General features: G+C 36.6%; 1 protein-coding gene across 1 annotated transcript in view; it reads right to left on the bottom strand.

Annotated features, from left to right (window-relative positions):
• The window catches only part of IFT81 (intraflagellar transport 81), a gene marked incomplete at its 3' end in the record, with an annotated part of 29,292 nt that extends 7,467 nt beyond the window's left edge, over positions 1–21,825 (bottom strand). The window contains exons 1-10 of the mRNA XM_010281753.1: positions 21,492–21,825; positions 20,639–20,742; positions 19,811–19,991; positions 17,226–17,315; positions 16,095–16,160; positions 15,668–15,778; positions 14,324–14,408; positions 6,141–6,304; positions 4,773–4,868; positions 2,715–2,861 (exon numbers count right to left, since the gene is read on the bottom strand). Of these exons, the coding sequence (XP_010280055.1) occupies positions 2,715–2,861; positions 4,773–4,868; positions 6,141–6,304; positions 14,324–14,408; positions 15,668–15,778; positions 16,095–16,160; positions 17,226–17,315; positions 19,811–19,991; positions 20,639–20,742; positions 21,492–21,635 (1,188 nt within the window). The remainder of the gene's footprint in view (positions 1–2,714; positions 2,862–4,772; positions 4,869–6,140; positions 6,305–14,323; positions 14,409–15,667; positions 15,779–16,094; positions 16,161–17,225; positions 17,316–19,810; positions 19,992–20,638; positions 20,743–21,491) is intronic.
• Between the last annotated feature and the right edge of the window lie 2 nt (positions 21,826–21,827).

Raw genomic sequence — 21,827 nt, 5'->3', positions numbered from 1 at the left:
GAACTAAACGTAAAATATGTTCAATTGCAACAAGAAAGTGTAAGGAAGCTCTTGATTGTCAGAGAGTGCAAAGTGAAGGTTGAAAGTACTACTTCTTTCTGTCCCCATTGAACATACGTATTACAACAGTGACTCACCACTACATTAATCAAGATTTCCTTTGGTATTGGCTCAAAGCTGGAGTAACTGAGCACTGAACCAGAAAATACAAATTTAAAAGCATAAGATACCAGAAACAAATCTATAGCAAAAGGTTGTCTGGTGAGTGATGAACCGAGACTTTTACTGATGAGACATAACCTGCTCACATCCCTTTTGCTTCATCACCTCTTCTCTGACAACTTATTGGTCTCATCTATCAGTCCTGTCTTCTCACAACCTGGACTCCGAAGCAAGACTGTTCCATAATATGCGTTTGCAACATACTTTAAGGAGATACGAAAACTATAGTACCACGGTCCTATGCAGTATTTTTGGCAGCAGACATTTACAAAAAAATTAAGTATCACGATCTCCATTATCCAGATGAGGAAACTGCAACCTTTGAAAAAGAAGCTATCAACATCATCAAGAATTCAAACGCTTTCCTAGTTTTTAGCCATAAGAAACACTCTTTTTACTGCTTTACACTGGTGCCCGTGAGTACCACTACAGTATACCTAATGAAGTAATAAACAAGAACAGGACACAGCTTGTATAACAGCGGCTTCCTTGGGCCAATGTGCAGAAAGTATTTTACAAAACAGGAAATGCTTCTTATGAAAAGACAAACACTTCTTACTTTAAGCTGATGGTTTTGTCCAAAGTGCTCAGTCATTTATTCTTCACTCCTCAAAATGAAAACTTGAAAAGATTTTAAAAGTCAAAAGCAGAACATGTTTGAACAAAAGGAATGCAGGTTAGGTTCTAAACAGGTCTTGTCTTTTTCTTGAGCCTCTTCCTTGTGTCAGACAACTAACTTGAATTTTTCATTACCAAGCCTCTAAGATACAGAGGTTACAGAGTTACAGAGGTTCTGTAACTGTGTTTCCCTCCTACCCTGCTCTCCTTGAATTTCTATGGATAAGAGAATGTTGTCCCTCTCAAGAATAAGCAGGAATTATTTCTTACCTTACAGCGCATTTACAGGTAATATAAAACATATGTTGCTGTCTTGGTAATGCATTCTTGTTGATTAAACACTTCTTTCCCATCACACATCATGAAACACAGATTGTCTACTTTCTGTTTTTATTTTTACTTAAAAAGTTGTCAAAGACTCTCACAACATGCACACTAGAGTTCAAAACCTTGTAATGGAGAGAAATCTAAAGCAGTGATCTTATTACGGCTACCTACGGAACACCTATGGAATGTGCATAGTATGTCACAGTAAGAAAACTCAAAGTCTTAGTTCTTAAAAGTCTCTGTGCCATTGCTTCCACCTGCAGTTTTCATCTTGATTTACAGAAGAGAAAGGCAAGAAGGCACAAGTGAAATATGCATGGATTCCATATTATACAGGCAGCCTTTATGCATGAGTGTACACGTTTCCATACTTGATTTACTCTTTAAGACTCCTTACAAGAAAACTGATCTTTGTGGAGTAGGCATGTCCTATGGGATCAGGAAGGGAGTTCCTTCTACAAAGGGCGTTCCCTTGTATTGAGTAGTATGTAAAAAAAGCACAGAAACAGACAAAGAAAAGGAAAGCAAAGAGCGTTACTCTTGATAAATGATGGCAGCGCAAATTAACACAATATGGAGGGAATTAAAAGATACATTAAATCAGAGAATGATGCAGCTAAAATGCTCTTTGCTTTAGAGATTCTGCCTGCAAGTACTCTCAGCAGGCTTCTTCCAAGCTGAGAAAAATTATTGTCTTAAGAAAAGTTAATTCATTTTCCTGACAAACCACTACCCAGCTGCAGCAGCCTCATTCTCTGCAAACTTTTGAAGAAGAGCGAGCTGCTTTGATAAGTACAGCTTCAAATATAACTTTGCCAGAACTACACTGATTGTGCTAGTCAAACTCTGTATTGCAGAGGAACTTCAGGAGGTTCTGGGAAAATTTTTTAAGTAAAAACCTTTGTGAGTAATAAATACAACAGGACTAAGTGCATTGCTGATAATTGCTGGTATTATGCTTTATGATCATATATTGTATAGAGAACAGATAGTAACACAGATTTTTAATATACATAAAAGAATAAAATTAATCTATGTGACTTATCACTTGAACTCCTAATCCCTTAATTGTTATTTTTAGTTAGTTTTTTAACTTTTATAGCTAGTTATTTACCATCATACCTTTGTGATGATATTGATATTATTTTGACTCAGAATCTGGAATGTTAATTCAGACCAACATCAAATCGTCATATACCTTCCACTCTATTAGGTACAATGTGAATAATTGAAATTAATAATTTTGCAGTATAAATATTAGAAAGCATTTGAAAGCATTGGACAGCATTGTACTATCTGCACAATAAAAAAAAAAGCCTTCAAAGATGTTACTTCTGGAATTCGATGACAAAATGTGCATAAAAAAAGCAGAGGACAGCCTGTTGCAATGCTGAGGCTATGTAGTTTGACAACATACTACAAAAATGGGTAAGATACTGTAGAAGCAGCTAGTGCAATGTAAAGTTAAAAGGAAATTGTGAGTTAACAAAAATTGATCCATCTCTTACAAATTTCCTCTTCCTTATACCCACTGGTCTATTGCATACCTCATCCCCTTTCAGAACTTCAGAGCCTTCTAACTCATGGGCCTGACTGGTCTTCTGTAGCATCTGCCTTTCAGTGCTGGACATCTCTTCCTTAGCAGCCTGAAGTTCTTCTGCCTTGGCTTCCTTTTTGCGGGAAATTATAGATGCCTGCATGATCATTAAAAATGCATACAGATAAGTAAAGTAAAAATTGCCTTGTTCAATCATTAGTAAAATGTCATGCATTAAATTTCAGGCATTGCACCACTGAAACCACATTCTAACTGTCAAAAACTGATTTTCGTTAGGAAATGTGGGCCTGTCTCTTTGCAAAGAAAAAAGCATCGATTATGCCTTATATACAGCGGGTTAAACCACAACTTCATTGAGTTGATTGCAGACTCCCAACTTTCCTCAGTACAGCCAAGATTTCAAGCATACCTTTTTTTCCCAGATTCATGTTAATGTATTTCACATTTTAGATTTACAGTTTTTCACCTCATTTTTTCACAGAAGAAAAAGGTAGGCATTTTAGCTGCTCCATTTCTTCTGCTTAATCCTTTTTTGTGCATATGTAGGATACACCAACATGGCTTAACTGGAAAGTTATCCAAGATTTCACAAATGTCATAATACAGATTTTTATAACTCCAACCTACTCCAACCTACAGAAATATGTTCTAATAACAGCAGAACCGAGCCACTAGATCTTGGCAAATAGCTAGAAGACGATAAATACAGCAATACAGTACAGCAACAGTGTAGATTTCAGATTTTTTTTTAATCTAGAAGATAAAGCATCTAAAAAAAATAGTATTTTATACAATATTATTTAATAGTACCTAACATTTGACCAGAAGCTAACAGATTTGGGATTTTTATCTTGGCAAAGTATACTATTTCAAAATATTTTTAAATAACACAACGTGTTAATTTAGATGCACGTGCCTGAATTTGGAGGCACGGTTGGTTTCTTCATAAGAACAGGAAAACTTAAGAAAAAATGAAGCAAAATACACACCGCCTTTCTCACACTAGGTTAAAAGGACCAGTTTATTTCTAAAACTATATCTAACAGAATTCTGCTGGGGTAGTATCTCAGGTCTTTGCTTTTTTTACAAAGATATTTGCAGTGACAAATTGTGGTACAATATATATGATTATTTTATGAAACAGAAGCCAGTCCCTAGCAGAACAAAGCAAAGATCTCCATATGCTTTCAACTCACAGCCGCAACCTGAGCTCCTGGAGTGGTTCCTCCGCTGAACATAATTTTATCACAAGCCAGTTGTCTTTGGTACCAGCACATTAGGTAGCAGGCTTTTCTTTAGGGAAGATCATCTCTTACAAAACAAAATGGTGCGTTTCATATTGCATATGTGATCGAACTGCAGTATACATTTTATCACAATTTTTTTCCTCCCACTGATACGTTTTACTTAAGTCTTTTTATTTTTTTAAACCGCCACCATAAGCATCATCATGAAAATCTTCAGTAAAATTAGCAGCGGTACAGGTTGCCTGGAAAAGAAATCACTTATATTTCTGTGTAAGCTTTGAAAATTGCAGAGTTCATAAATCCTTTTGATAACTTCTGAATTTACTAAGACTAGATCAGACAGCCTATTTTACAGAAAGACTATTTTATAGCCTCAGGATGAAAAATCAAAGAATACCTTCTTAATAGACATAATGGGGAAAAATAGCACCGGTCAAACACAAGCAAGGGACATAACTGAAAGCAAGCCTTGCATCCAGGTCTGGCTGCAGCAGTCAGCCCACACGCTGCATTTTAAGAATCTGTCCACAGCTGGAGCTTTACCAAAATAGCTCCTCCAAAATGATCCTTCCAGAATTACTGTGAGGTAGCTGAAGAGCAACACCTAACAGCTTAAGGACAGCAGTCACTAACATGACTGAAAGCAATTGTTTGACTCGGCCCTAAACACACATATGTTCAACAGCTATTTATTTTCTTTTTGTTCTTCATTATTATGTACTTCTACTGATTTACGCGAACTAAAGAAAAACTCAGCACGTAACTGCTACTGCTTAAAAAAATGTTTTGTTCCTTCTCACCTGTTGGCGATACATAGAAAATTTACTGTCAATTGGCTCATACTTCATCATTCTCTTCTCAATAAGCTGATTCATTTGTGCATTTACTTCATTTATCTGTAAGACAGAGTAGAAAACTGAGGAAATGGAGTTTTATTTCTTTGTCTTCTCCAAGAATTAAATGCTTTGCAAACTAGATTTACAATCCAGCTAGTTCCATTTTTAAAACAGAGAAAACAAACCCAAAAAACTCAATGAGTCATTAAGTATTGGCCAGGAAGGGGCTATGGTTTTGGATTTCCAGTTCTGTGCCTTTATGATAAGGCAGAAGCATGACGTTGGCCCTGAAAATGAAGTAAACTGGTGTACATGGAAAGAAAATTAATGTGAATTGGTACAGACAGAAAAAAGACTGATGTTGTAACATACTATGTGAAAAACGTAATTTTATCGATATTAATAAAATTTCTTTTCACTCAATCATTTATCAGAAGTTTAAAGGGGAGCAAATAAAAACTAAGTGATATCAAATTTCATCAATACTTTGAAGAGTCACAGACCATGATATTCCAGCTCTACGGTACCTTTTTTCCACTGCTGCAAAATGTACGTGTTTGTCCAGAGTCTCAAATTGTTGATCTTCGTTCTAGCTGAAACTTTAGAGCCTACTGCATCTGGAAACTCATAGCTACACCAGTGTACTGATTCCAGCTTTTCCAGTCCTGACTTAATGCTACACTGGGATTCTCATCAACCATGGAAACCACAGCCCTAGCAACCTTCCTTTAATTCTCTGCTAACTAGATGAGTGCTGATAAGCCAGCAGTGTAAATATGTGCTGAAATCCAGTGAAGTCAAAACGTAACGCAGGTACAGCGTTGGGCATTACCCTAAGATTTCCATGAGCAATATCCGTGTACTTTGAAAGCAAAGGATTTCAAATAAAGTGCTCCACAGGACTAAAAATACTCAAACACCTGAAAAAAATATAAATTCTATTCCTTTATAAAAGCTATTAGTGGTAGAACAGGCCTGAATTCGAAGATGGCACAGAGATTCCCTTCTGTGAATAAATTCCTGGTTTATACGTTATAAAATGCACGACAGTATCACGCTTAGTGCAATTCAGCTCCTTTTTAAGGCATTGAGATAATACAAGGCTGACTTTAAAAAAATAAGTTGTCTAAGGCCATGCTGTGATAACAGCCAAGTATATCTGAGAGTTTGCATTTAGTGATTAAACATCTCTTCTTTTACAACTGAAGGGATGGTCCTTTGGGAATGAAAGATTTTCTCAAGGATATAAAGTAGGGATAAGAAAACTACAGTGTACAACAACCTCAGACTATGCTACAGAACACAAATTTAGTGTGACCTTGGTCAACTTACCTTGATTTCAAGTACACTGAGATCAGATTGACTCATAGCTGGCTCTGCAACCACCTTTTGTAAGAAATACGCTGAATTCTTCTTACTTTCAAGCTCTCTAGGTATTTTTTCAGTAACCAGGTATGAATTGAAATTTATCTCCTCTTCCAGTTTCTTCATTAAGCCTTAAAAACAAATTAAATCACTGTGTGTCTATAAAAGTAATGTGGCGGATAATTAAGTTTGATTTCACCAACACATTAAAGTATTCAGCAGCAGATTACAATTACAACAGCGTAACATTTGAGTCTTCAACGCTCAAAGAAACAGGTAGTTGCTTGACTCAGATTTTTAATCTGGATGTTGAACAACATAATATGTATTATTATCCATCTGTAGCTCTAACATGTAACTATTAACTCCTTGACAGATTCTTTTCATCAATAAACAAGTAAAACCCTTCTTACATGAAACTCTAGCTGAATCAGATGCAAAATCCAACATGCAGCATTGATATCAAAAGCCATTAACCCCATGTGTATCTTCCACACATCAAGATATTGGATTCTATGTTACTTTTTGTTGTTCTTGTTGTGAATTATATTCTTTTTAAGTTTTAAAAGTTGAGAGCTAGACTTTGGTGCTTATGCACACACAAGGTGAGGGGCAGCAGAGCTTGTCATAGCTATGCTGACTTGGTCAGAGCTTTTTCGAAGCTTGTAATCACTTGGAACTGTCCTGGCTGGAGCAGTGGAGCAAGCATCCTGAAGTTGGTCTAACCCACAGAGTGCGTAGGTCATTGTTTTGTGTGAATTACTTCATCTACAAATTATCTCAGCGTGAATCCTTTATCTGTACAAAGATCTTAATTTGGCCTACCTCATGTACAGATTTTTTGTATCCTTCAAAATTCTACCTTAAAAGAAGACTTTATTCTAAACTGGCATCTAAAAAGCCCTTAAAATGAGCAGAACTGAATGTATGCCTACTTTAAGGGTCTTTTATACTGCTGGAACACTTACAAATTGCCTCTCCGTAAAAAGCAGATGATTTTTTCTTGTAAGAACAAGCGTTTAATCTCAGGACAGTATATGGACTGAGAATGCTGAAAATAATAATAGAAAAAACAAGAAGGAATTGCTAGGTAACGTCCAAAATTCCATTGAGTAAAGCAACCACATTTATACATTTTGCTCTACACAAGCCTGATGCACACTGCACGTTACCGTGCTTATGATGACTTGGCTCTGGCAAGGTAATTTAACCTCCTTAACAGATAATTTATAAATAAATACAGGTACATTCAGATAAGAACTATATACAGCTAGAAAAATGTGGCAGAATAAAATAAAGCAGCTATTTAAATTACACATTCTTCTGCTGACAACAGGCAGTTTAGTGCAATTACTCCTCCGAGACACCTGTGCCAAGGCCTACGGTAAGATTTGGAAATTATATGTCAGATGAGAGTGGGAATAGGTATTTCAGAATATTTTTCATTATCTAGATGACTAAAAGGTAAGTAGGAACTTTTTAAAACTACTGGCTGGAGGTTTGTTTTTGGTTTTTTTGTTTTGTTTTTTTGGGGGGGGGTGTCTCTCCATATTTGGGAGAATATGGAATTACCATGAAATGACAAGAAAAACAAGACATTCACAATCTCCGTCTCTTCCATATACTGCACAAGCAGAGAAAAGCTTGAGTACAGAGATACAATAATACTGTTGACGTTGCTGAAACAGAGATGGGAAAGGATGTAGGTGAAAGCAGAGTTTTTGGCTCTCAGGCTAAAAAGCCTGCTGACCATATCACTGACTGACAAAAGGAGGTCACAACAAAGTGAAATACAAGCCTAGGAAAGGGTCCCCCATTATTCTGCCGCTATTTACCTCTGGAAACACCGTACTGATAGATCCTCCTCACCCTCTGCTCCCAGCTCAGACTGAAAGGAAAGCTGGTTTAGCTGCCAGAGAGGAAATAAGCCATTAGCTCTTGAGAAAGCCTCAAGAACTAGCAGAAAGAAAACAGACCCTAGGGAAAGCAGCGTTGCTAACAAAATCAACACAAACTAAAAATGAGTGGGAATTCCTCTTTTCCAGCAGTTTAGTTTGTTGATTTCTGTGTTTATGAGAAGCAACACTACCACATGAACTTTTCCCCCTTTGTGGTGAGGTCATTTATCTTGTGCAAAATGAACTGCCTCAATACTGGTTTCAGAATGGTAAGCGGAGTTACTCTATGTATGCAACAGCCATTATGTACTTGGCACTACAGCTATACCTTGAGAAACACACTTGAACCTACTCAATTCCCACTTCTTTCTTCCAGAAGAACTCTATTCCAGTCTTCCTCAGCCCACGACAGAGCTGGGCAGGAGGGATTGCATTTTAATGTCTCACTAGAAATCTACCACCTCTGCAAATGCAGCAAAGCTTCCCACGTACACTGTGAGCTGAATTATCACCTCAGAACTGACTAGGAACACAACTCCCAATTTGATATTTATAACCAAGATCTTTGGTGTGGAAATCAAAGGGATATCAATTAAAGTATTCTGATACTAAATACTAATATTTTAATTTAATCAAACAAGTTTCTTGTTTTCCTCTTAGCAGCAAAAACAATCTGCATATATAGCCTATACTTTATTTCTTGTACTGCTCCAGTTTTCTTATAAAAAAATGTATATGCCTAAATAATTTGTTGTAGAAATGACACTAAACTCAGGAAATAACCATGCCTAGACAATTGCTTTCATAAGAGCGGGGACCTATTGACTTCACAGGGTATATAACCTTGACCACTATCTAGATTTAGTTCTCAATAACCTCAGAGCTACTATCAACTTCTTTTAAACACTGACTGGTTCTGCATCATGCTTACTCTTCACAGTGCAAGAAGCAATGAAACGAGTTAAAACTTCACATCTGGATGAGGAAAGACATGATGATGTCAACATCCCTCATGACTAATGTAGTTTTTTCCCTAAATATATTGGATATATTTTTCCTCTGATACGATTCAACATATGGAGAAGTATGGAAGAGCAATTTTTGCTGCTTGACAGAACCTTAAAAAACAAAACATAGGGCAGCTCTTGTTTTAATTTTTTTTTTCAGTGTAAAACATTCTTTTTTCAAATTCCCAGGCTAGAGGAAAGAAAAGCAAGCATACTTTAAATCTTTCCATTACACATGTAAATTCTGTTTTTAATGTTTTAGCATTGACTTATGGTTACAAAATCTACATACGTAAGCTGCCCAGAGAGTCTGGCTCTGTGCCCTAAGGTTATTTTAGCAAGGTTCTGCCAACCACGTATTTACATGTGGAGAGCTATTAACAGCAACTCATGTTTTCCATTCAAATTTTTTTTATTATTTTTATTACAAAGAGAGGGATGGGAGAAAGAATTTCTTAGTGCTTGCTCAGTCACGCAGAAAAGAGGCAAGTTTCTCTGCATAATTCTGCTAATGGATCTAAAACTTGATTCACCTTGCGCTCAGATTCCTACTAGTTTTCCTACTTCTTTTCCCTCTACAGGCTATCAATTGTGCATCCTATACCAAAATCATTTGCAACACTGATTTTCTAAAAAAGAGGAAGAAGAAAAAAGAAAAAAAGAGGAGCACTCATTTTATAGACTATCTGCAAACTCTTCCTTTAATATCACAGAGGAAGGCCACGACAAAAGCACATCTCGAACAGACTTCCACACGGCATTCACTTGTATCAAAGCCCTTGCTTCCCTTTCTGCAGTCATCCTCAGTAAGTACTGAGCACTGAAATGACTCCATTCACAGCTTCCAATGACATCACTTCCAATTTCCCTGTATTAAACAGAGGCCTGGGACACGCAAACACTGACAGATTATGATCAAATCATTCTTTAGATAGTTCCTTCAAAAATGAAAAAGCTTCCTGAATTTGCCACTGTTATGCTTTCCATGTTTATAATTATTATTGATGCTCTTTGAAATCTCTCTGACCTTTCAACATCCTTCTTGAATTCTGGTAAATGGACTCAAGTGTTGCAGTGATGGATGTATCAGAGTTACAATGTAAGGTAATACAACTCTCTTACTCCATTTTCTTCCGTAAATAAATGCTTGGATAGCACCAAATCTTTGACACTGGGAGGTCCAGTTCTACCATTGTTACACCATGACCCACAAGTCCTTTTCAGAGTCACAAGTCCCACGTGCTATAACTACATTGCATATCTAGAGGAATACTGTGGCATTTTGCTCTTCCTTAAAATACATACTCTTGGCATGGGCTTGGCTTCCTAAGTGATTAAGGTCACTGCAAATCAACAACCTGCTCTCCTCATTATTCAGGCATTTCCCAAATTTTTATTTCACCTGACAATTTCACCAGTGATCATTTACTGTTTTCTTTCAGGTATCTGATGTAAATACTAGACAAAAGAGAACCAAACATTGGTTTCTGCGTGTCCCGATTAGAAACACATCCACTCAGTGATGACTCCCCAATTCATTTACTTTCTACAACTTTCAGTAAACTCCTTTTAATCCTTTTAACTGAGATCATGCAGACTTTTTGCTGCCTTGTTTGTTCTTCAAAATGGGGTAAAGGTTAAGAGTCAATGGTCTTAAAAAAGTCAACCATAGCAATACTATTAATCTTACCAACCAGACTTCTATTCTCATCAAAGACACCAAGTTAGCTTAAAAGTGCTTTACCCGTGACCTTGCATCAACTGAGATTAAATATAATCATTTAAAGATGGAAAAAAAGTTACACCTAAGCCATTCTCCTTTACCAAATATATCTATAACTTTAATTGTAATGTGGTCTTCAGTACTGGTGGAGATCATTTAAACTTGGAATTTTTGGAAAAGATAGTTCTATGGAAATAAAAATGTTAATGTTTTCATTCAAATGGAATATTTAAATAATAGCATCCTAAATTTCTATTTTTCATCAAGTGTTCAGAATGACATAAAATAGGTATCTGTACAAAGCAATTCCACTTTGACCAGTATCTTTGAAGTTCTCAGTGCTCTAAATCTATTACTACATATTAACTTAATGAAATATATAAATTACACATTTCACTGTTTACCAACAACAATCACCTTAACACATTCTTTTAATCAATATTTTCATGCTAGTCATCCACTTCTTCATATTTCTGCCAATAAAGTGAACAATAATGTTCCGAAAATGGACAGAGATCAAGAATTTCAGTAACTCAGTTCACTTCTTGGCATTAAAAATTTGTGTTAGTGCCAGCAGATATTCAAAGCAAAAAGATGGCAATCTTGCAGAGAAAGCATGAGCCAGGTTATTCAAACTAGTGGTCAGTGTTAATAAAAATACTATTCATATCCAGAACAACAACATCAACACAAAAAAACCCAGAAACTGCAAAATTCATGATACTTAGTGCTACCAGCAGCAACTGCCTCTCTGTAGTTAAACAGCATACTGTTTATTATTATACACTGTTTATTATTATACATACACATATACACTGTTTATTATTATACATAATAAGTTTATAATAAACAGGGAAGGAGTGTACTGCGGAAACCAGTATGATCAATTTGAGTCTACAAAACATCTCATAAAAATCAATTGTTTTTCATGAGACAATACAAAGTCTTCTAAATATTGTATTTCTAAGAGTTAAAAATCTACTAACCATAAGCTGTATTCTCCTGGCACAGCTAAAGCAGACTGATGCTACTTGCATGCTAATGACACTCATGAATACGTACTAGTTGCATTCCTTAAAGAGTTCCTTTACATTTCTTTAAAGTACTTCATCCTAAATTAATTATAAGATGAAGTAATGAAAGCAACATGCATCTGTAAGACAAACAAAAAGCTGCCACTCATTAACAACAACTTGTTTCATTTTATCTTGCTTTGGAAGTAAAACCACCTGAAGTATTAAAAATGGAAGAAAATTCTCGTAAAGGAAAGTATCTAACTTCCAGTGAAAATCCACACCTACCAACCAGTAGTTGAATTGTCAGCATACAAGCTATATTGATACGAGCAGGCAGCTGAGGTACCAAACTGCAGCTAATGGGAATTTTTAAAATAAAATAAATTGTGCTAACTGCAGACCAACAAAGCTTTTAAAATAAATGTAATCCTATTCAGTGCACTGTGGTGACCTAATTTCAATTATTTAAAAAACATATTTGGCGTTCTGTAATTGCTACTACAGGCAGTGTCTTTGTAACTACTATGGGGAAAAAGCAATTACAAAGCTAAGTCTTGAAGTCTTTGTTTGGGCAAAATTTCAACACAAGTTTTCTTACGTAATGACTGCAAGTTTTCTTCAGAACATCTAAACACGTTTTTTTTCCGCTACGAGCAGGACTCAAGATAAGGAAATTAAATATGTTAACTTTATCTTTATTTTCATCTCAATGATTAAATGACATATTTACTGGCTTTTTATTATGTTGCCTTTGCTTCTGTGAACTGAACCCATTAAGTTTCCATTGGCCTTAAAAAAAACCCAGGAACTGAAATAGAAATGTTGACACAGCTTTGCTGTATAAACTCCCTGATAGCTACTGCAAAAATGGAACAGTTACAAAATCCACTGCAGGTCCCTTTGAGTATAGAAGATAGTTCAGATACTCTTTTAGTTCCATTTGTGGTTCAGTGGCTGACGAGCATCATAAAAAAATTAAAGTAAAATTGCGAAGTAAGAACAACACAATGTGGTGGTGACTGAAAAAAATTCTCTAACTCAAAACAGCTGCCAAAGCAGTTATGTCATGCAACTGGAATATTAAATGTACTTGAAAGAGTAGGACAATTTAAACTTAGTTACTTTACTAAGTTTAAATCGATAAATAGTCAGATTCTATCATTTTAGAAGTAATTTATACATATAATAAAATTCATTCTACGGCATTTTTTTTACCACAGCAACTTCGAATGCAACTGGAAAAGCCCTGTGAAAAGGACTATTCTGAGTCTTACACCTTCATGCTATCTCACATACAGTAAAGTATTTCCCTATAAATCAACCCCAATGCCTGTATGAACAGCACATAAAACCTCTATCAATCCTGTGATGTGTTATTAATAACCAAGTGCAAGAAACAAACTGAAAGGGATTAAGTGATTTGCCAAAGCTCATATACATTTGAAACACTGAGCCCTAAACTGGCTCCCAGTTTTGCTGTCAAACTGCCAGGCTAATCCTTGTTACATTTCCTTCACAGTGATTAAATCATCAGAAACCTAGAGGTTGTCAAATTGTAGCCTTTGGAGACAGTTAGTTAAGCATTTATCTAATAACTGCAATTCCTTCCCACCTGCTATTTTTAGAAATGCTTATAGAGTACCAACTTACTCCATAAGTAGTATAATTTATTTCGCTGAGGTTATTGGCAGACTAAGATATCACTGAAAATGAGAAGCAATCTTGCTATTATTAATATCATACAGCAAGATACAACTCAATCAGCTAGTCATATAATGAGAACAAAGTATTTTATATGTAAACAAATATATTAATATATAAATATATAGGCTTTAATATATAGATAGATCTAGTGTATATACTTATAGTCTTATATAAGTGTCTGTGTGTGTGTATATATAACTCATGATCTAGGAAAAAAAGTTTAATTAGGAAGTAGCTTTATTTTTGGCACCATACAAAACTACAACACAAAATTGCACTACGGTAAGATACAGGCCTTAAAACTTTTAAAATATTTTATAGAAGGTAACTAGAAAACCACATCTACACTGAATAAAACACAGTATTCAATGTATTTGTACATTCATTAAGAAAATTTAAGAAGCAGTATTTCACCAATGCCCACCAATTACAAACAGAAAAGACAAAATTCTGATTTAGTAAGAGGTTTCCGCTTTTTCCAACCCTTTGTAGTTCCAACTGCTTTTTTTCTTGTAGAGTATTATGGTTAGTATTCAGTATTAACTGTTTTAAGATCTTTTAAAACGCGAACCTCAAAAATATGACTGATATCATCTCCCTTGTGATTGTCTCCCTGGTTTTTTGTGGCAAGGCACATTCAGCCTTAGGATCTCCAGCACGTACCTTTAGAACATATTCTTCCTTTAGATTCTCTTAAGTTCCTACACGCTTTTTGGCACTACCATATTACTGACAGCCATCCGGTTTTGATTTAATTTCTAACACAAGTGTAAACCCCAAGCCTTTATAGATTACTACTTACTTTCAGGTTTTGAATCCACTACTGCATGATGCATCTCCTTCAGCTGGAGCTGTGCTCTTCGCAGCCTCTGCTCCGCGTGGAACAACTTTTGAGAGAGAATTGGAAACACATAAGCTCATTCCTTTGAAATGCATATTCAATCAACTAAAACAAGAGAGTATCAAAAAGAACCCCAAATACAAATAATGGGAGCTATAAGCATCTGGTGATTATCTGTTTCACAAGGAAATGTGCCAAAACAAATTTTCAACAATTGGCCTGGGCTTACTTGGTATTCTTTAGTGGTAATTGAGGGAAGTATTCTTGTACTCCCAAGTGATATTTTCTCTATGGCAGAAATTCATTAAACAATTTTCAACTAAAAATATGGGTGGCTTGAACATTAGAACAGAAAAAAAAAAGACAGCAAGAATCAGGATTGCAGCAGATAACTATCCTTATACTGCAGCTCTTGCAATGCAACTGAGTTGTCACAGCAGTTCACTGTCCAACTTGTGAGCACACTGGAAAGCCTGCTGCCAAACAATACCCAGTTGATTAGGATTTTTGTGATTTAGAGAGAGATGTGTACGAAAAACTGGAATTAGCTGGATATCACATTTGTTTTACTTGTGATCTCACTCAGGTTCAAGCAAAGACCCAACAGCTTGAAAGCCTACTGATTCCCACTGATTCCACATCCAGATATAGATGGCACTACTACAAATCTGGGGGGTTTTCCCCATTTAATACAGTGTTGAAGTTCATGCCACAGAATTTGGTGAGAGGATATAACAATATAGCACTGGATTTTATTAAAGTATCTTGCTTTGACAACATAGCTCAGGAATAAAACCCACCCTTACATTCAGATGTCAACTGCTTCCAGTGCTTCTCAGGACATCATTTTTGCCCAACTCGAGGACAAAAATCCCAAGGTTGCTCCTGAATCCATATTGTCGCGACCCAGCAAAAAGCTGAGGTACTTTCTGTGTTAAGATTTCAGCCCCTGAAATCTTACTGCAGATGCAGAGAGATACAAATCAAACTAAGGAAACATTTGCTCACTACCGTAAATATAAAGAATTCTCTTCGGGTGCTACAACAATAAGTCATGGAACATTTCCTGGGACTGCTAAATGATGATGTCAGTGGCAGCTGAGGCAGCCAAGTACCTTGAATGAGGTGTTCAAAACTTGCAGGGCCAAGCCTCCTCCCTTAAAATGTACATAGATATTTCAAATGGGTTTTAATTTTCTGGTGTTGGGAGAAACTCTGTACTGTTGTCCCTGATGTACTCCTGATTGATTCCCAATCAAATGTCAACAACTATTTATTTTAATAGGTATGTTTTTATGTCAGTACCTGATTTTTTTGTTCTTGTTTCTGTTGAGACAAAGATTCTTCTCTCTCTTTTTCTAAGCGAAGCTGTCTTGCTATTTCAAGCATTCGTTGATGATTTTGTACTGTCTCCACCTACAGCAAGTGGATAAATAGTGCATGTTACTGTCAGATAGTTGAGAAATAAATTAAAGAGATTATATGTCTCACAAGCCCACTTAGCACTTCCTTTCCATACATGTTACTACTCAGAAATGACAGCAAAGTACTGGACTCAAGATTCTTAAAAGCTCTGGACTAGCGCCTAGGGAGATTCCGTGTGGGTCAATTAGTTATTCGATTCCTTCCTAGACATACAGTATGTTTATCTTAATCCTTGTTTGCATTCCAAAATCAGAGTTGCAAGCCAAGGATTATGACACTGAAGTAACTGCGTTACTTCTCTTATTACCCTCTTCTTAAGACGCTCTACTCTTTTGATGAGTTGATCTTTCTCCTCTTCCATTGCACTGATGTCCTAAAAAGCAGAAAAGGTAGATAAAGAAATGTTAATTTACTTACAATATAATGTGGATTGTACTGAATTCTGATCAGATTAATATGAAATCAGAATTCTCTGAATACCCTGAAGCGGTTATAATTTTATTGATCTATGATCAGAACATCCAGGATTTCAATCTCTCTTTTCTCTCTTACTTCCCCCACAGTTCCCACTCTTTATGCTAACATTTCTTCATCTGCATCCTTGAATATCAGTGTAAACATTTAAGATAAAAGCAGGTGGATTTCTCTAGAATAAAAAGAAACAAACAGAAACAACCAAGCAAAAATCAGCATGGATTCAACATCTGATGCAGTCAAACGTGTTCTTAATGTTACCATCATTACCCACTTCCTGGCAGACAATTTTGCATGAAGTTGCATACAAGTGATGTTTGCTGCCACTTTTTGTATTAAAATTGTGTTAAAAGAAACACTTTCTAGTACTAAAACATGTATCTGATTATTATTCTCCTTTAATCCTATCTTACAACAGCAGTATTCCAGAGGTTGATAGTTATGAGAAAGGGAAATAAATTCTCCAAATTTAGGCCTTATCTCAACATTTGCTTAACTTGTCCATATGTCTTACTGGAAAGCTGTACCCGTGCTTAAATATTTTGCTGAAACAGAGCAAATACCTTTACTTAACACCTTGGCCACACAGGATCATCATTTTTGTTGACTTAAGCTCTTAATTCATTCAAAATTCTCTGAAATCATTACCTGATATCAGTAAAGCAACAGGCTTTGTATCAGTTTGCATTCACAGGAAAAGGAGTTGTAATATTTGCAAATCATGCTGAACAGAGTCTTGGCAGCCTTGTTTCCCAATCTGCTTCAGAAAGCTCAGCTCTAGGCACGAGCGAGGACTTTCTAATCTGTTTGCCAACAGAGACCAGTTTCAAAAAGGCAGTTGCAGTGCCTACCAGCTCTGACCTCTACAACTTACACACTACAAGTCCACAAAACCAATAAAAATAGAACTGACATTCAAAAAAAATCTAAACAAATGTTGTGCAATTTTGTCAGATTTTTTTACCCTTCTTATTTCTGCAGTAGATAAACCAGATGTTTTGAGCTGCTCACACTCCTTATGTAGGTTTTTAAATGCTTCCATCAGTTCTTCATACTACAAAATGAAATAAAAACCATGCAGAATGAGCGCTGTGTCTAAGGATTTTCAGATCAACATGTAGCTTTATACGACAGTAAATACAGAAATATGGCAAGAACAGGAATTAAAGGCATCTTTTCATCACAAAAGCTTGTCAATTTATAAAGCAAAAATAAAAAAATCACAGTGAATTATCTTCTATTTGAAGGTACACACAGAAGTTTCACAATTTCTTCAGTATTTTCACCTCTTCCCTTGTAATACGTAGTATATTTTCAAAACAGGAAGATAAGATGTTATCTGAAAGTGACAACGCTATATTAACAAATTATTCTCTCTTAGTATAAATCTGTGTATACCACACACGTAAATTTATCAGCCCAAAAAGGAAAAACTTGATCTAACAACATGCTTGATCAAAGCAATGGGGCTTGAATTTATAGAGCCCTGAGCTTCAATCCAGTAAAGGTCCAAGAGCACACCTGACTTAACATGTGAGAAATAGTTTTGACACATTGCATAATCATGCCCTCAGTATAATACAGAGATTGATATATGTAGTTCGGTAGTTAGAAAGCAGTAGACAGTGTGCTACTTCCACACTAGTACGTTGCCCACCAGTAATCTTAAACTGAGAGGCAGTGTGAAAGTCTGTGTGGGTAGAGAAATAACAGGGGACAGAAAGAGTTTAGAAATATGGATAGGAAATAAATTTAGATTCAACTTGGAGAAATGCAAGCTGAGATATAAGGAAAGATAATCTCCACAGAAACAGGCATTCAGTAAGATGGAAAAATCTAAGAAGAGAATATCAAGTCATTTTTTACTTCCTGGAGAGAGCAATTGATATGAATGTTGAACACAAAATGGCAACGGCAAAGGCCAGTTCAAACAAAGGCATCATATCCCTAAGCAGTGAAGCAGCAAGTCCATTCTATAAAACCCTGGTGAACCAGCATCTAGAATGCTCTGTTCATTTCTGGTTGTTTCAATACCAGGCACACACTGACAAGCTGGAATTAATTAAAAAAACACAAAAAACACCATAAAATGGCTACTGAGAAGAAGATAAAATAGTAAGTGACACACTCAAATGACGGAAGAACATCCAGGTTCCTGCAGTGGAAAGATTCCTGGCACCTGAGGGCACCTCACTGAAGATTGGACAACCAGTTTTATGCCTGGAGTTGCTTACTTTTTAAATTACACACTGAAGCCAATCTGATGTCCAAATCACAAAGCAGTTGGGAAGGTGGCAAGTATTCTGAGTATCTCGTTTCAATAATCTACAAAAGTACATTTGAGCTTGATTCTATACACCCATAAAACTTGACCATATTGGAAGATTTCCAAACGTTCATGTTTGCAAAGTTTCTCTTAAAATACACTATTGAGCTTGTCTAGCTAAATACTTCAGGCTAATTCTTTAATTAATTAATATATAAATATTTGCATGGTAATGTTAAATTACATTAAGGCACTATATTACCCCAACTTCTGTTTTGAATTAATCAGCAGGGCATTAGTTTAGTAAGGAGGTTTTATATTACTGTAAGCCTAAAAAGGAACACATCTTACGTAATGGAAATAATGGAGTTGGATATTTATACATACTAAGACTGTGACATACTGAAAAAACATAAAATCTGCATTCCTTTCTCTCTTTGCTGCTTCTGCTTAGTTATTCCAAGTTATAAATCCAATACTGGTAGTGGTAACAAAAAAATAAAAGGCTTAGTCAACCTTCAGTCAGATTATACAGCTTTGCTGGTGCACAGTGAATATATCAAGTTATCTGTTACAAATGTTCAAAACCACTGTGATTTTGCAAGTCACTATACATAACAAAAGGCACAGAAAACTGGATAAAAATTAGGTAAATATGTACCTCAGATAATATGGATCTAAAAACATAACTTTGGTTCACTATAAGCTTTACATTTCAAACCCACCCACTCTGACTATCTAAAAATCACCATTTAATGCTCACAAAAGAAGTGGGAACATAATGACTAGGAATGTCAGTCCAGGAAAAAGAATTTTTTTTACTTATTCACAAAAAAATAAATGGTTGAAGCAGAAGTAGGATAAGGCTAGTATAAATATTAGGAGCTAAATATTATACAATTAATTGACAATTAGGAGACTTGGTCATAACATTTTCTAGACTAGTCTGAAGTGGTAATATATCCATGTCATAGTTCATAGGGGAAAAAAAAGTGTTTACAAATTAAAAAATAAAAATGTGTCTTCGCCAACATGGCTCCGAACATTATTTAGTACCCAGTACTTAATGGGTTTAAAACCTTTTAATTCAATGCTACCTATTAATGTACAATTTCACGGTTATTGGAAGAAAGGCAGCAAAGACACGTATTTCTTACTACAAATCTTTGCTCACCCTTGATTCCAACATGCTCTTAACGTAACTCACTTGAACATGATTCATTTATCCCTCCTCCTATTGGCAGTTTAATTAATTAAATGTTGGCATTCATGAAAAATGGTACCTGTTTGTTGATGTCAGCCACAGTATCATCCTGTAGGAACTCTGCTGGCACTTCCAATTTTACTAAGAAACGTGACAGGTAAGCTCTTTTCTTGAGTTCATTGGTCCTCTGAAGAAGCCAATGTAAGACAGGATGAATTACAGTTTTGCTTCCAGAAACTAACCCTTGGCGAAATGCGCTCCTACATGAAAACAACAAAAGGAAAATACCAATAAATCTCAAACTAAAGAACACTGGCTTGGAACAAACAATTTGCAATATTTTGACATTCCCTCTTCACTTGCCTAATGATTTTCTTAATGCTGTTAAAAGAGAAAACACTCATGATGCCGGTTTGCTATTTATGATGCTGATTCTGTTACCTTGAGATCGATAAAAACCCCATAATACATCAAAAGGCTAAAGCCAGCAACAACAACTCTTCCTTTTCTGCGATATTCTTCGGGAATAAAGGCAATGTGGGAAGAGTGTGGGTTTTCTGGGTTATAACCTGGCGCAGGTGGGTGCAATCCAGCCTCGGGCGGCTGGTCTGAAAGGGCTGGGGAAGGGACTGACCCTGCCAGTCATGCGGCACCCTCTCCTGGCTGGCTCCGCAATAGCAGCTGCTGCAAGCAGGGCCCGAGGGGCAGCCTACACCTGCAGGAGCCTTCTGCCGGCATCCCCTATACCATGCTCTATAGGGACAAGGGAGGAGCTGTCTTCAAGGCGTTACACATACCCACCAGGACAGTGGAGGTCAAAAATACGCACAACTACTGAGTTAAAGGTCGTTACCGCATAAGCTGTAAAAGACGTTTTACCATGGTTTGTAGACAAAAAGATACTTACAAGTCTGATATACTTCCTGGAGGTTTGTATTTAAGAATACCAAGAAGACTCAACATTCTTTTAGCTGTTTGTTCCGGCAGCTCCTCTCTAATGTCAACAGCATGCTATATAGTTTAAAAAAAAAAATTCATTATCCACTGCTTGTCAAAGTCATGCTAATTAACTAACAACACTGAAAGAATTTACTTCATCCATTTATCACATGATAAGTCGAGGAAGTGAGATGCTCCATACAGAACACCCTTTTTATCACCAAACTTCAATTTTCTTTGAATGGATTTTTTTCCAACATGTGTGTTCAGATAAATTTATTCTAGATATACATTCTCCCAGCTCATGGAACCTCATCTATGCCCCAGATGTATGAACGATCTCTTCTGATCTTACACTTTTGGTAGCCTCAAAGGAGCGGGATTCATTATCTATTGCAAGAGCTAAATCATGAGGTTCTGTTCTGGATCAGTTCCTGCCCTCTGTACATGTGCAAGACAGGCTGATTTTTGACTTAAGAACACAGTGGTTGTCAGTATGAACCAAGTTAAGATCTGTATCCTGATTCCCAAGGAAAAATATACAGTCATCAGTCTCTGGGGGGCTGGGATCCAGTATCCCTGGCCCAAGAAACATTTCCTGGTTTGCCAAAAACACATAGATGTTTGCCAAACACACATAGACAGAAAGGATTCTTGCCAGGCATTTATTTCCAGGAAGATTCATACAAGCTATTTTGGTAAACCAAATATGCCACAAGATTATACAGAGCCAGACTGAAAGAAAAGCAAATTTCTGTGTCAAGCCCATTTAATATGTTCACAATTACACAGGTCTGAGCACCTCTGATTGCTTGCCTTACCTTTGGGTCAATCTCCCCCAGAACATCATTGAGCAGCTGCAACAGCTGCACTGACTCTAAGGAGTCAAACGTGATTAAATTGTAGTTCTTCCTGAAGGGCTCCTGATTGAGCTTCTCAACAATGAACTGGATTTGATCACTCATAATCGTGTCCTGGAAAAAACCTCTGCAGGAAAGACAGAAGAGACGTCACGAGGCCTCGGCAGGAAGAGGGACCTGGGGGCTGCCGGGAGGGCGGGCAAAGGCACCACCTCAGCGAGGCCCACGGCAGCGCAGAGGCGGTGAGCCAGCACCAAGCTCGGCGGGGCCCAGACCGGCCGCCCCCTCAGACCCGGG

The sequence above is a fragment of the Phaethon lepturus genome, unplaced genomic scaffold (assembly GCF_000687285.1).
Source record: "Phaethon lepturus isolate BGI_N335 unplaced genomic scaffold, ASM68728v1 Scaffold58042, whole genome shotgun sequence".
Taxonomy (NCBI): domain Eukaryota; kingdom Metazoa; phylum Chordata; class Aves; order Phaethontiformes; family Phaethontidae; genus Phaethon; species Phaethon lepturus.
Note: the sequence above shows the minus strand (reverse complement) of the source record. Positions and strands in the feature narration are given on the sequence as shown.